At 44.0% G+C, this 16132-nt stretch overlaps 1 protein-coding gene across 1 annotated transcript in view; it reads left to right on the top strand.

Annotated features, from left to right (window-relative positions):
* Positions 1-16132, top strand: part of MSN (moesin) — a 67554-nt gene that overhangs the window by 45203 nt on the left and 6219 nt on the right. Inside the window, exons 3-9 of the mRNA XM_059050988.2 lie at positions 6414-6509; positions 7659-7933; positions 9292-9375; positions 10054-10200; positions 11503-11599; positions 13327-13490; positions 15948-16078. Coding sequence (XP_058906971.1) covers positions 6414-6509; positions 7659-7933; positions 9292-9375; positions 10054-10200; positions 11503-11599; positions 13327-13490; positions 15948-16078 — 994 coding nt within the window. The remainder of the gene's footprint in view (positions 1-6413; positions 6510-7658; positions 7934-9291; positions 9376-10053; positions 10201-11502; positions 11600-13326; positions 13491-15947; positions 16079-16132) is intronic.

The raw sequence follows: 16132 nt of genomic DNA, 5'->3' as shown, positions 1-16132 counted from the left end.
AGCAGAAAAATACTTGAACAAAGGGGTTTATTAACTTTGAAAAGCCACAGGGCCGGATAGTTCTTTGTTAGTGTTGGTTTGGTTTGTGTACTGTGGGTGTGGTTCTAAGGGAAGCCCAGTTGGTAGGGAGCCCTGGCCAGATTGGTGTGCTAGTTCTGAAAGCTACTGCTTCCCCAAAAAAGCCCTTGAGAGACTTGAATCTTTCATACTGGTTGGGGAAAGGAAAGGGAGGAAACCAGGAAGTTCATGATTTCCCACCAGGAAGATCAGTGTTGTTTTGAGAAATATGATTTAGTGAGCACCTACTATGGACTAACCTTGTTTTAATCCTTGTAGTGACCCTGCCTATGAGAGGTGAAAAAACACACTCTAGGTTATATAGTTAGTAAATTGTGATACAGAGTTTCAAATATAGCTCTGACTGTAAAACTATACTTTTCCCTACTGTGCTACTCTGTTTGTGGTGAATGAGCCTGTTTGGCTTGGAGAAGACTCAAGAGAAGTGTATTCTCTGTCTTGAGATCACTGAGGGGCTGTTGTAGGAAGGAGGGGGCAATCATGTTCTGTGAGGTCAGAAGGAGCCGAGCTGGGACCCCATAGGTGAAAACTACAGGAAAAAAAATTGAACTCGGACACAGAATTGAGCATCTGGCACTCTCAGGGCCAAGGCCGGTCTGGATGGAAATCCTCAGAGGTGTGTGTTTTCACATGCCATTGGGGGATTTGATCTCTTCCCTTCTTCCCTCTCTCTAAGTGGATAAAGCATAAGGAAGGAAGTCCATTCTGTCTGACCTTTGAGATCCATCATTCAGGGAGATCAGGGGCCTAGGAGGAAGGAGCTGGACTCTTTGGGAGGAATTGACAGAAGCTCTGGGGCCATCCTGGAATCCAGCAGTTGTCTGGCTGATGACCAGAGAGGAAGCTGACTGGAGAGGAAGCACCCTCCTTGGCACCAGCGATAAATAACAGGCAACAATGGGAAGCTGTAGCCTGAGGAGTTACAAGACCTGGTGGGAAAGGGAAATGGGGCCCATAGTTCTTCCCGTTTGCCTTTGTTCCTTCTTGTGAGTGTGTTCACAGCTAGGGGAGAGAGAACACATTTTGTTACAGCGATTTTGTCACTTAGCCCCATTTCTAAAGCGTGAGGTTCTTCCGAGGGCTCTTGATTACCTAGGTGCCACTAGGGGGCAGTGCTGCCATAATAAGTTCCACTTTAAGAACCCTCTGCCTGGCTCCTCCTCAGCTGTGGTCTCTAGCTGTAGCTCTATTCTAGCTCTACCTGCCCCTTCCACTTAAGGTTTTGAGCTCTAGAAGAGAGGTGAAATCTCAGAGCATCCATCCATTCATTCATCTGTTCATTGACTGATTCAGTATTGACTGAAGGTCTACTGTGTCTCTAGGAGAATCTCTAGACCTATCAAACACCATCTCTGTCCTTAAGGAACTTGGAGTTACTCACCTATGGAAACAGAGAAAAGTACATGCAACTCTCCTCTCACATTGAATGAAACAAACATCCTTGAGGCTCAGGTTGTGTATAGAGGTGGTATATAGAGCATGGGATTTGGTGTCAGCCTTGGGTTCAAATTCTGTCCTGCTATTCAGCTGTGTGACCTTGGATGGCTTGTTTAGCCTCTTAGGATTTTACTTACCTCAGTAAAATAGTAATCACACTAATCTTAGAGATTTTGTAGTCTTATTTAATCCTCCAGTAAGTAAAGTGTCTGGTGCATAGCAGGCATTCTAATGTTGCTTATTCTTATTAAGGGCTAAATAAGTGGGTGGAATTTCCCCTGGGAGTTCAGATAAGGGAGCCATGAAATCAGGATGCTTTTCTGGCTCAGTGAAGGCCTTAGGATTTGTCGGCTCTGCATTGAAGGCAGCAATCCCTTCTTCTCTTTTTTACCATTTTTGTTTTATAAAATAACTAATATATTGTTATAATAATAGTATTATCCCCATCTTATAGATGATGAACTGAGGCTTGGAGAGGGGAAAAGACCTGTTTAAGGTCAGATAGCTAGGAAGTAGTATAGTGGCTTGAACCAAAGCTTATAGCATTTGCAATTTTCCCAGTGCCTTTTGTCAGCTGTGTCCTCTGTGACCTCCTCTTTATTTGCCTGTTTCCATTCTAAGAACAAAGTTTGGTCCCTAAACTTAGAACCCTAGCTGAATGGGTTCTGTGTTACAGAGCAGGTGGCCACTTGGGCACAGGCAGTGTGGGGTAGCAGAAGCAGCGATGGTGGCAGCCCTCCTGGAATTTTCCAGTTGTGCACTGATTTGCTTTCAGGTGGGTGGCTGATGCAGCTGCTGCCAAGCCTGTAATGGGATCTCAGTGGGCCTCAGGTGTGTGGGCATTGGTGCAGTTTTGCACATAATATCTCATGCAGTTTTCCTCTTGAGGCTCAAGCCTTGCTTCCCAATCCTGCTCTTGGCTTCTGAAGTGACTGTTTATGTCACTAGTTTATTTATTCAGATAGATGCATTAGGGATATGAGGAGGTGGGCTTTGGTTTCCAGAATTGACCTAATCTCCCCTCCCCTCCCCAGACCTCAGATGTAAGTAGCCTTCACATGCAAAAGAGAGGCAAAAAGGAGTTCTTGCTTACATCCGGATGCTCCTGGTAATTAGTGAGGATTTTCTCAGAGGCATATCTCTTTCCCTCACTGGACCCCAGTTTTCTAGTTTATGCTGCTTGGATCCTGCAATGCTCCAGTCTGTTTGGGGGGTTTCTATTGTGTGGCTGAATAGAATCCACAGCCAGTGTCTTACAAACTGAAGTCCTAGCCCCTCTAGGTGAATGTGGCAGGTTCCAGGAGGTACACAGAGCCGTGGGATGGATGTGATTTAGTATCTTGGCACATCAGTTTTACTTGTAGATAATATCTATTTCATTATTAAAACATGGATATTTAAGGAGTAGAAAGTAAAATTTGCACAAATGATTAAGGTTAAACCTTCAGGCTTCAAAATAATTGTGGCTTGCAGCAGTCTTCTTGTATCTCATGCTGCCACCCCCACCCCACCCCACCCCGTCCCCTGGGTATATGCATTCATTATCTTCTGCTGCTTAACGATTTCTTCCATGGCAGCTTTGAGAAATACTAACTCATGCCAGATGAGCTGGCTCTCTGGAATCAAAGGGAGCAAAGAAAGACATTTTTTTCTCAGGGATGCAGCCATTTCTCAGAGTAGAATAGTAAGGACCGGTCACTTGAGCCACAGATGTTGTTCCTGGAACCGGGACCTAGATACTATTTCCCACTAGAAAACGAGGTTTCTGTTTCCTCTGGAGTAAGGTCTCAGCTGGAGGCAAAGCTGGAGGCAAAGCTGGAAGCAAGCTAAGCTTGGCCTCATTTCCATATTTCAGGACTTTGAAATGGGGCCAAGAGTTGCCTGATCAAATGATTCCCAGTGCCCTGTGGACCTTAATTGGAGTTTTCCTTATAGCCTGGGGTCCAGGGGTCATCTGTTTTATCCTTTGTTCTTTTACAGTCATGATTCTGACTTCAGACCATATTTCCTTCCCCCCACACCCTCACTTCCTCACTTTAGGACTTCAGTGGAGGCTAAGAGACATTGCTCATCTCTCCAAGCCCTACAGCCTAAGGAAGTAGAAAATTTATATGCATCTGATTTCTCTGTATTCATAAGGGAAGAGGCAGTGCTCAGAGAGATTAAAATGCCTTGCTGATCCTGAAATCTTTCTTTAGATATTGCTTTAGCTATTGATACTCTAGATCCTGGAACTGTTTTGGCTCCCATGATCCTCTTCTCGTCACACCCCTACCCATCCCACTAGTGAAACAGACAACATGGTGCAAGAAGAGGCTAAGGAACTTACTCCTGGGACCTGTGGGACTGGCTGTGTAGTCTGTGACTTCCTTACTCACTTTTAGTTCTGGGGTCTGTGAGCCTCTACAGCTGTGTTGGTACAGGCAAAAACCAGTTGCTGCCCTACTAGTTCTGTTCCCAGTCTGCCCTGCCGTGACCTAGCATCCTGGCCCTAATGGTCCATTTTCAACATCTTCAGTGGGTCCCTTTCTCTCTTGGGGCTGAATTGTTTCTTGGAACTTATTTCTTTCCACCAATTGTACCTTGGTACATTATTATTTTGCAGCCTTGTGAAAAACCATTAGAATTGTTAATTAGGACCTATCTTAGATATAGGATAAGAGGTGCTTTAAAAAAATCTTTCCTGTCCACATCCTCTCCCTCTATCCTCTGCAAAAAAGCCAAAATCACATTTCAACATGACTACTTTGTTGTCATCTAAAACCTGGTAATTCCTACTGCCTATTGACTTAGACTCAAGGACTCACCTTGCCATTGAATCCTGCAAGTCTTTTGATCTTTCCTCATACCCTGCACCTTCCTTCATTTATTTTTTCTAAGCATGTTCCTAGTTACCCAAGTTGGCAAGAGGTAGGTGGGAAATGGGGTTGTATTTCTTGGTCATTTACAAATAACCTAATTAGTAGAATAGTAGAACTTGAGAGCAGAAAGAGGTCATTTAACCCACACCATTCGTAGTAGATGGGGAAGCTGGATAGATGAGGAAGCTGAGGCCCAGAGAGGGAAATATGCTACCTTAAGATCACACAGCAAGTTGGAGACAGAATTGAGACTTCCACTGAGGTTTTCTGATACCTGATTCAAGCTAGAAAGGGAAGGGTGATCACCATGCATACCCTTGTGAGCAGTGAAGGTTAATGACCTCGGGATATGGCTTCTCTCCAAAGCTGTTGTTGACTGAGTCTAGTGGGAACACCAGGAACTATATCTAGATGCTGAGGTAGTCAAAGTTCATTATCTGGCTGGGATATCTGGGCCAAAAGAGAGACAAGGGAGTTAGTCACTTGGGAACCCCAGAGCTTCTAAGATCCTTTGAGCCCTTGGCATTAGGAGATAGCATGCAAGAGAAAAGGGTATACGTTTTGGAGTCATACAATTAGGATTCTAGTCTAGGCTCTACAGTTTTAGACAGGTTGCCTCTCTAAGCCTTATTTTCCTCATTTATAAAATGGAGATAATAGCTATCTCATGGTTGTTCAGTGTTTGGTACCTGGCACATAACAGGTACTTTAATAAACATGATCTACTTTTTCCTTGGGACCTCTGAAGCTCTAGATTGTAAGCTCTGGGAGTGACTATGGGGCCTGGCCTTGGATGTGTAGTGCAGACTTTGGATACAGTACAGTGTGTGTGTGTGTGTGTGTGTGTGTGTGTGTGTGTGTGTGTGTGTGTGTGTGTGAGAGAGAGAGAGAGAGAGAGAGAGAGAGAGAGAGAGAGAGAGCGTGCGTGTGTGCGTTTTGAGGGGAGATACTGATTTATTCACAGGGAAGACATAAACAACACTGGGTCCTTGTTACCTGTTTCTAAGTCCAGGTAAATTTCTTCATCTCAACCCCCCCAGCACCCCCCCACACAATAGAAGAAAATATAAAGAAGACTCTGATGCCAGCGTGACCTCGTTAGGATGTGGCTCAGCTTTATTGCCTCTATCCCCAGTGGTGGGCATGCTGGGTTTGAGCCACCAGCCAGAACTATTTACATGCTAATGTCCGGGACTGGAAAACAGACCCCATCTGTCTTCTCCTGGCTGGCCTCCCTTTCCTGCCCACTGCTCAGCCAAGATGCCCAGAACACCACGGGGCCCCTCAGCTACTACACTGAGGTACTCACCCTGTTTCCACCCTCATTCCCACTCTCAACTTGTGTGAGTGGTAAAGGGGAATCATGACTGAACTCTAATCAGGACTGTAAAGAAGCATCTCAGCCCCTAGGCACAGCACAGCTTTGGGGTGTATAGATACCACAGTCCCTGCTGTCTCCTCAAACATTCTTTATTTGGACATTGTAAATAGGACTCAATCTGAAGGGTGTGGACGTTATTCCTAGTTGCTAAACATAACGAAGTAATCCAGGAGAACAAGATTCAGGATTTAAACCAACAGTTTTTACCTTCAGCTTTTAATCCATTCTGGCTGTGTGAAGCTGCATGGCATAATTGAGGGGTGGTGGGGGTGGTGGCAGAAAGCAGTGGATTTGAATGGGTTTGGGTCAAACAGTCCTGACTCGGCTACTTACTAACTGAACCTTCACTTCTGAACCTTACTTTTATTATCTGTAAAATGGGCCCAATTGTAATTATATCATAGGACTATTGTGAAAATTCAAGGAGATAATGGATATCAAGTTATTGGTGTGTGGTCGTGCTCATAAGTAATCGATCCAATCCCTACCTCAGCGAAAGTACTTTGTTCAGAGAGATGTTGACATCGTTTCTTACCTCCTGCCCAAGTATATTTTCTTGCCAGACCGTGGGACCATGTGAGCTCCACATTTCTGTCCTCTGTGCCTGGCACAAGGTAGGCATTCAACTAGTGGTTGTTTTGTGTTTTGTCTTTCAGGTGGTGAAAACTATTGGCCTGAGGGAAGTTTGGTTTTTTGGTCTGCAGTACCAGGACACTAAGGGTTTCTCTACTTGGCTAAAACTCAATAAGAAGGTAATTGCTTATCCCATTGTCAGTTTTGGAATTCACTCCTCTACCAGATCTTTCTCAGGGGTGTAAAATGTGTTTGCTGGCAAATGCAGGGCATCTACGGCTCAGTTTTTCATGAGTGAAAAATTCTGATTGACCACTAGATCAGAATAAGGGCAGACCTCTTGCTGTCTCCACTTGGACTCCTAACAGTGAGAATGACCATTGTCCAAGGAGGATGGGACCCACTTATGGACCATAGCCATTAGTAGTTCTTCAGGAGGGGATTGGTATCCTTTTTTCCTTTCCAAACTGAAGGGCTTTAGGAAATTTGTTAAACAGAGAGTCATAGACTATTAAACTGGAAAGAATCTTGAAAGTCTCATAATCTTATCTTGTCCCTTTTCTTGCCTGTCAACTGATGCCTGAGCCCCATACAGATGTGTCCTTCTTTCTTGATTTTCTATCTCAGTTAAGCTCCAAGTGGGATGGTTTAAGTATATGTCCATTCAAACTCTCTACCTCCAAGCAGCATCTCTTCAGGAACATGGCAGTTCTCCATCTCATTATCCTCAAACTGGCTGACTTTGTCCTTGGAGGTCTCCATACTGTCCTATGGCTTATTTTCCTGACAGTGTCTAGGGGATGGGTGCCCCACTTTCTCTGCTGACAGAGTCTTCTTTTCACAAAGAATGGAGACTTCTGCTAGAAAAATGTGGAGCCACTAATAGCCAATTTCAGGCTTTAAAAGACAGTCTGATTTGTGCTTTTGCCTATAGCCAATTCCCAGACCTCAGTCATACATCCTAGTCTTTATTTTGCTGATTTATGGAGTTGGGGGAGCCTTAAAAGAGGAGTTTCTTAAGCCTACTTTCAGAACATGGGGCCAGCTGGATATACTGTCAGATGATGATGGCTTAAGGGTTTCTGACTATCAGTGGGCATTAGGTTATTTCAGGAAGAAATTCCCAACAGGAAGCAATTATGGATATGGGATTGGGTCCCCAATGAAAGTAATGTGTCTCTTTTCTGAATTACCAGGAGAATTGCCACCCAACTCTTTGGGATTATCCAAATTGATGACTTTTCAGTGTCTTCTCCCCACCCTACAGCCACTCCCCCACCCCTAAAGTCTATTTTTTGAGAGCCCATAACCCCCCTTGCTGCTCCCAGGTGACTGCCCAGGATGTGCGGAAGGAAAGCCCTCTGCTTTTCAAGTTCCGGGCTAAGTTCTACCCTGAGGATGTATCCGAGGAATTGATCCAGGACATCACACAGCGACTATTCTTCCTGCAAGTGAAGGAGGGCATTCTCAATGATGATATTTACTGCCCACCTGAGACTGCTGTGTTGCTGGCCTCCTATGCTGTCCAGTCCAAGTATGGTGACTTCAATAAGGAAGTCCACAAGTCTGGCTACTTGGCTGGGGACAAGTTGCTGCCACAGAGGTGAGGTGATGTACTGGCCGTCTGCCCTGGTCAGAGTGGGCTGCAGCCCAAAGCTGACTGATCCCTATTATACAGGGGTTGCCAGATCTGTCCCTCTCCACTAGGGTCTGTCTGAAGACCATGTTATGCTGCTCAGACAGACACATTTGCATATGGCACCATACCCTGTTGTTATTTCTCTGGTTCTCAAAATAAAAAGCTTTTTTTCCTCCTCTGTTTGCCTAATTACAGGACTTCATTACCCTGGAAACAGGTGCTTATATAGAGAACCAGAGATGGATTGATTCTCCTTGCCCCAGGTCCATTTTCTCAATCCTTTTCACTGATTTAGACCTCTTATATCAGAAGTTCATAGGAGTGAGAAATACTTAAGCCAGGGATGTGGGGAGCTCAAACAGTCTTTTAATATTGATAACCAGTGTACAGATTTTTCTGCTTTTGTAAACTTCAAAATTGAACATTCTCAAACACTCATTATTCTTGTTTTAGCATCACAACAACACACAAAATGAATAAGGCAGCACAATTCTTATTGGCTCAGGAAATAGATGTGCAGAGGTGCTCACTCTGACCTGCTCAGTCTCCCACAGCTCATTTAAGGTGACCTAGAACCCTAGTCTCTTGATTTTTTTAACCCCACTGCATCCATTCGCTATTTTCATAGGCTTTTGGATTGGAAGGAAAAAGTTCTGCTTAATTCTGGTAGCCTCAGTCCCAGTGGAGCTGTGGCAAATGTACAACTCACCTGAAGGTATTAGGGATAGTGGTTGTGCCCTGGGACTCTACCTAAGTCACTGCCATAATATCTGAGATAGCATATTTAAAGCAAGCCTTGTTTATGATCTAGTAGATCTGGGAGGTTGAGCCCATTATCAATAGTTTCTCCCAGAGCCATTTGGGCTCAGTTCTTTGTTCTGTAGCCACAGGCTGTAAACTTATCTCTGAGAAATAGTCTCACAAATGCAAACTGTTGGTACCACAAAGATCTAGGAGAGCGAGTAAGAGCACGTGCATGCCTCCATGAGGCCCGTTCCTACCCTTAGCCCCACAAGCCAGCACAGACTGTTGATATGTTATTGCTCTGCTTAGAGACCACAGCACATTATTGGATTTTCTGGTTAAAGGTACAAAGGAAGGTGTTCCTATTGTCTTTCTTGGTCACCCATTCTGTATCTCTCATACCCCTCAGGCAGTTCCATATTTCTAATTAATACCTCCTGCTGTAATTTCAGTCTGCTTCTGATGTAATGACCCCACATTCTTTTTGCATCAACCCCTTAGGGAGCTAAGTAGACTTCCCTTTACGCCTGCTTTTGGACTTTGTGCTTTAAACTACTCACCATGCATTGTCTTTCCAGGGTCCTGGAACAGCACAAACTTAACAAGGACCAGTGGGAGGAACGGATCCAGGTGTGGCATGAGGAGCACCGGGGCATGCTCAGGTAAGCCGGCCCTAGCAACTGTGGGCTCTACTGCCCCTGCAGGGAGAATGAGAGTTGGTTCTGGAGGGAGAAGACACAGAGGGCTAGGAACACTGGAGGATGTTGAAGAGAGAGAAACAGGAAATTAGAAATGAAGGCAAATCAGGGCCATTATAAAGCTGTACTTTTTGTGAATGATGGCAACTGATAGCCCAGACAGTTTTGACCATAAAGAAATGGAGGGGATATCAGGATCCCTAGGGAGCTTCTGCGCCACCAGGGGATCCTCCCCAAGAATGACATGAAGAAGGAGCTCTATAAACATGGCATACCATTTGGGAGTTGTCTAGTGGAAGAACAAATCTTACCATTTTTCCATCATCACCTCATCTGGGCTCTGCTAATAATGTGCCTGCGTACGAGGCTTCTGTGATAGCTAACATGCCAGAGGCCAGCAAGGGTCAGCCTGCCTTTATTCCCCTTGGGAACCTCAGACCTGAGCCTCCTGTGAGTATGTTTTGGCAAAAGTCATGTTGTGCTCTGTTCGCCATCATCTGTTCACCTTCCATCCTCTTTCCCACCCCTTATAGCAAGATTCTTGTCAGAAGTGCAGAACAAGTAGGCTTTCTGTTTCCCCAGGTCTGATTCACAGGCACCCCTATATTCCCCGCCCCTGCCCCACCCTGCGCTCTTGTTTAGGGAGGATGCTGTCCTGGAGTATCTGAAGATTGCCCAGGATCTGGAGATGTATGGTGTGAACTACTTCAGCATCAAGAACAAGAAAGGCTCAGAGCTGTGGCTGGGAGTGGATGCCCTGGGTCTCAACATCTATGAGCAGAATGACAGGTATAGTTCAGAGCTTACTTAGTTTCTTGGGCCACTTTGACACCTAGGATTTGACAGAGTAGGATTATACTTCCTGGGTCCCACCTATATCATTCTTCTTCTACCTAGTTTAGACCAGGCCAGATGATTGTACAACCTCCCTCAGGCCTCTAAATCTTGAATTGACTAGACTTGCACTGTCCACTATAGTAGCTTTTGGCCACATATAGCTGTTGAGCACTTGAAATGTGGCTGCTCTGAATTGAGATGTGCTATAAGTGTAAACTCCATACTGGACTTTGAAGACTTAGTGTGAATAACAGAATACAAAATGTCTCACTAATATTTTTAAAAATATTGATTTAGATGTTCAAATGATAGTATTTTACATATACTGGGTTAAATGAACTGCTGTTATAGTTAATTCCACCTATTTCTTTTTACTTATTTTCATGTGGCTGCTAGAAAATTTAAAATTACATGTGTGGTTCTCATTATATTTCTGTTGGACAACACTGGTCTAAAACCTACCTTGTCACAATTTGTAATTAATCTCCTTTGCATATGATGATTTAGTGCCTTTTGGCCTATAATCCCTCTTGCTACAGCATTATCTCGCTAGCTTATTTTTTTTTCCTTGGATTGCTCTTTTTAAAAATATTTATTTATTTATTTATTTATTGCCATGTTGGGTCTTAATTGCGGTATATGGGCTCTTCGTTGTGGTGCATGGGCTTCTCTCTAGTTGTGGTGTGTGGGTTCCAGAGCATGTGGGCTCAGTAGTTGTGGCATGTGGGCTCAGTTGTCCCGCAGCATGTGGGATCTTAGTTCCCTGAGCAGGGATAGAACCCATGTCCCCTGCATTGGAAGGTGAGTTCTCAACTGGACCACCAGGGAAGTCCCTTCTTGGCTTGCTCTTGATGAGGATGGAGATCAGTATATTATTGTTTTGTGTAACTTCTGAGTCTTGGAACTCATTATTTACCTCTCCCCAACTTTCACAACCTTGGGTAGAAGAGTTCCAGTTAAGTAGGGCTGGGGATTCTTGTGAGAGATTGTTACAAGGTCCATGCCTCAACAAAAAATAAAATAAAACAAACCTCAGATATTGGGACAAGGGATATGTTGATTGTGGTATCAGGAGGTCCTTTGTGCACCCTCAATGCTGGCAACTGACCTGGTGGCATGTGATGTCACTGGCTGAGCTGGCAATGAATCTGCCTCCTTAAGGGAGAAGTTGGTGGTGGGGAGGGCAAGGCACCAACCCTCTAAGTCCTTCTTGTCTTGCCTTTATCCTAATGTTCTTGGCATCCATTTTTACAGACTGACTCCTAAGATAGGCTTCCCCTGGAGTGAAATCAGGAACATCTCTTTTAATGACAAGAAATTTGTCATCAAGCCCATTGACAAAAAAGCCCCGGTAAGTGACTCCTCCCACTGGCCAACACAGGTACTTGCCAAGGCCTGGATAATGCTAAAAGCAATTGTGTCATTCTATATTTCTCTCCATTTTTTGGCTTTTTTGTGTATGTGGGTGGGAATAGGAGGCACAAAAGGCAATTGGCAATGAAAAGGGATGCTGATGCCAAGAAATGGTCAGGAGGCATCCTATAACTGGTGCCACACTGCTACCTCTGTCTCAGGAGAAGCATGGATTATGGACAGCCACAGGCAGTGTAATTACTGCCTCTTAGCCACTGTCTTTTACTTCCCTGAGGCTCTGGGGTAGAAACAGAGAGTACATCTTATCTTTTAAACCCTCTAGGCCCTAGAAAGTGGAAACTGTTCATGTAGTTGATTTATCTTTAATTGTGGAGAAAGAACAGAGCCAGGAGAAGTCCAGATCCAAAAATGATTCTCCAGGTGTTCTTTTTGTTATAACTTGCTGCTGTCCTCTCAAGACTTCTCTCCAGAGCAATCCAAAATCAAGAAAGTGATTTCAGTCCAGTCATTTCTCTAACATGCTTGCCACACCTGTCACCTACTCAGTTGCCTGTGGCTGACAAGACTGGAAAGCTGGTGCTTGGGAATAGGATAGAAAACTGAGATGAGAGTCTCCTATTTTGATGTACCTCATGTCCAACAAGGGCCAATGAACCAGACCTTTCTCTTGAGTCCTCAACCATTCCTCTCCATCTCCGAGGTCTCTGAACTTGCCCTGCTAGGAACTTTATATATGTTGTCTCTAAACCCTCAACGACATTGTCAGATAGGTAGTAGCATACCTATTTTATAAGTGATGAAATTGAGTTTCAGAGGGATGGAGTGTTTTGCCCAAGATCACACAGCTAAAAATGATAGAGCTGGGATTTACACCTAGGTTGTTTGACCTCTGGTTCTTGTGCTTCTTCTACTGCAACCCAAGCTATGTGAGACGGTAGCAGTTTGGGTTCAGTGGCAGAGGAATTGGTGGTTAGCCCATCAGCTGGTGACCTTGGTCCAGTGGTATTTGTAGTAACAAACTCAAACTCACTGGATTTTCTTGTGTGTGTGTTTTTTTTTGTTGTTTTTTTGTTTTGTTTTTTGTTTTTTTTTTTAATACTGCTGCTGTGCTCAACTTTCATCAGAAAAAGGTAAGTAACAAAGCCAGCTGAGATCAAGGGCATATTTAAAAAACAATAACCAGGATAATCGATGTTCAGGAGATTTATATATTCATGTATGTATTTACAAACTGCCTTATTCCAAACAGGATTGAAGGGACTGGGTCTAGGATATGCTTTTAGGAGATTGTAGAACCAGTCCAGCCCACCCATACTACGCTCACTATGGTATTATGCAGGGATTATTGGGCCTCTAAGAGAGGCCCCTGAGACCCAGCAGGATATCTAATTAGCAGATAAAGTCAGTTTCTATCTTTGAACTGCATTGAGGGTATTTTAGGATGCTTTTCATAAGCAAAGGTTGAAAGAAATTGTGGCTCGGTGGAAAGAGCACTGGTTTCGGAGTCAAGAAGCCTGGGTTCTAGTCCTGGGTCTGCCACTAACCTGCCATCTGACCCTGGGCAAGTCACTTCACCACTCTGATCATTGGTCTTCCCATCTGTAACATGATCTTTCTAGTGCTTTTGGACTTAGCTTTTCAGAAGGCAGAAGCCCACCTTCATCTGTTCCTCTAAACTCTTTCTGCCTGCTGGTTTTCCATCAGGACTTCGTCTTCTATGCTCCTCGGCTGCGGATTAACAAGCGGATCTTGGCTCTGTGTATGGGGAACCATGAGCTATACATGCGCCGCCGCAAGCCCGACACAATCGAGGTGCAGCAGATGAAGGCACAGGCCCGGGAGGAGAAGCACCAGAAACAGATGGAGCGGTAAGTGACATGGAACTGAAGTGGGGGCCAGGGCTGTGGCAAGGAAGCTTCTCAGAGGTGCCAAGCCTACTAAAGGCAAGGCATGAAGCCGTCCTGGTACTGGGGGAGAGAGAGCTGTACAGGCATACACCCCTTCCATTAAGTCTCAGGCATCCCCATCCCCAGGAGGCAGGCATTTAGAACCCTAGGATTTCAGAGGCTCATAGGGAGGGGCATTTCATAGTTCCCCATTATCTATGACCCTCATGCCATTGCTCTTCTAGGTGGACTCTGGGTTGCTCTGGGCTATCTGACCAGTATAGCATCAGTAGCAGAATGCTTCATGCACATTTAAACCTGGACTCTAGGGTTTTTTGAGTGGAATTGGGCAGAGCCACCAGAATTTTCCCTACCAAGCCCTTTTGTACTGCGGCCCCTTGCTACTCAAAGTGCATCAAAGCTCAGCAGCATCAGCATCAACTTTGGAACTTTTTAGAAAGGCAGTATTCTGAGACCTACCCCAAAGCAGCTGATTCAAAATCTGCAACTTAAGATCCTAGTTGAACATTTCTTCAAAGAAGATATGCAAATGGCCAGCAAGCACATGAAAACACCCTTAGTCATTAGAGAAATGCAAGTCGAAACCACAGTGAGGTACCACCTCATACTCACTAATATGGATATAATAAATGAAAACAGAAAATAACAGTTGTTGGCAAGGGTATGGAGAAATTGGAACTCATGCTCATTGCTAGTGGGAATGTAAAATGATTCAGCTGCTGTAGAAAACAATTTGATGGTTCCTCAAAAAGTTAAGTGTAGAATTACCATACAATTCCACAATTCCACTCCTAGGTATATACTGAAAAAAATTGAAAACAGGTGTTCAGACATGTACATGCACATATCTGTTCATAGCAGTGCAATTCACAATAACCAAAAATTGGAAACAGCCCAAATGTCCATCTGAATGAATGGATAAACAAATTGTACAGCCATCCAATGAAATATTATTCAGCCATTAAAAATTTTAGAACAAAGTATTGATACATACTACAATATATATGAATCTCTAAAGCATTATGCTAAGTGAGAGAAACCAGACACAAAAGGTCACATATTGTATTATTCCATTTATATGAAATATCCAGAATAGATAAACAGAAGGCAGATTGGTGGTTGTCAGGGGCTGGAGGGAGGGGAGATGTGGAGAAACTGCTTAACACCAGGTATGAGGTTTTCCTTTGGAGTGATGAAATGTTTTGGAACTAATAGAGGTAGTGGTTATACAACATTGTGAATGTATTAAATGCCACTGAATTATTCGCTTTAAAATGGTTAATTTTATATTATGTGAATTTCACCTCAGTAAGTTATTTGAAAAATAAGATCCCTGGTGATTCCTGTGCATGTTAATATTTGAGAGTACTGTTTTAGTAGATACTCTTTCATAAAGAGTTTGGAACCTCAGGAGGCTTCTAATCTAGTAGGCTAGAAAATGACTCCGTGTATGAGAGGTTAGACACCAAAGTTCACATTTATTCTGAAAAAAAATGAAATTAGGGGCAGTTTACAGAACTGGATCTGACAGGAACCTACTCTCAAGGACCTCACAGTGTAGTAGAAGAAAGGGAAAAAAACAGTATATATATAATGGTTCAAGGTACAAATGCTGTGTCATTCATTCACTCAATATATATTTATTGAGCAATGAAAAAAAAGACAAAAATCTCTGCTCTGCTCCCATGAAGCTGTCATTCTAGTGGGAAGAGACAGACAGATCAAATAAGCATATTATATGGTATGTGACATGATAAGAAGTACTATGGAGAAAAATAACAGGGAGGAGGGATGTGGAGAAGGATAGGACAAGTATTCTGAGGGGTCAGAAAGAGAAAAGACATCTAGCCAAGGGAGAAAAGAAGGCCTCCTGGAAGAGGCGCTGGGGTAAGAAAAAGCAAATACTTATTTTAGATTTACAACAAATTCTGGGGAAAAGGAGCCTAGAGCTGAGATTCAGAGGGCAGGCAGAAGACTGATGCCCTAGCCATGGGGATCACCAGACTTGAACCACAGTATATCAGCACAGATCCAAAACTTTTCTCCCTGTAACTTTATAAGGTAGATAGGGCAGGATTTATTTGGCCATTTTACAGATAAGGTTACTGAGAACAAGAGCAAAGAAATGATGTAGCTAAGGTCACCCACTGATTACCCACTGGGTAGTGGACAGGCTGAGAGTCCATGTTGGATCTCCTGATTCTGGGACAAACTGACAGGGCTCTGTGCATACCGGCCCATGTAGGGCTATGATGTAAGGACAAGAATGTAGAGAGAAGGGAGAGTGGTCTTGCCTCACAAGCCCTGAGTGTGTTGGATGGGTGGGGACTGAGGGGCCAGGGCCAAGGAGCCTTGGGAATTCCAAGACTTCCATGTGGCCTTGCTATCCTGTACCATCCCTTCTTTCTCCTTTCCTAGTGCTCTGCTGGAAAATGAGAAGAAGAAACGTGAGATGGCAGAAAAGGAGAAGGAGAAGATTGAACGGGAAAAGGAGGAACTGATGGAGAGGCTGAAGCAGATCGAGGAACAGACTAAGAAGGCTCAACAAGGTGAGGCTTGGAGTCACCTTGGAGACTGGGTTTTCCCACAGTCTGACTCTGTGA

This window comes from Kogia breviceps, chromosome X (genome assembly GCF_026419965.1).
Source record: "Kogia breviceps isolate mKogBre1 chromosome X, mKogBre1 haplotype 1, whole genome shotgun sequence".
Classification (NCBI taxonomy): domain Eukaryota; kingdom Metazoa; phylum Chordata; class Mammalia; order Artiodactyla; family Physeteridae; genus Kogia; species Kogia breviceps.
The sequence above is the reverse complement of the archived record's forward strand: the minus strand, read 5'-3'. Positions and strand labels throughout refer to the sequence as shown.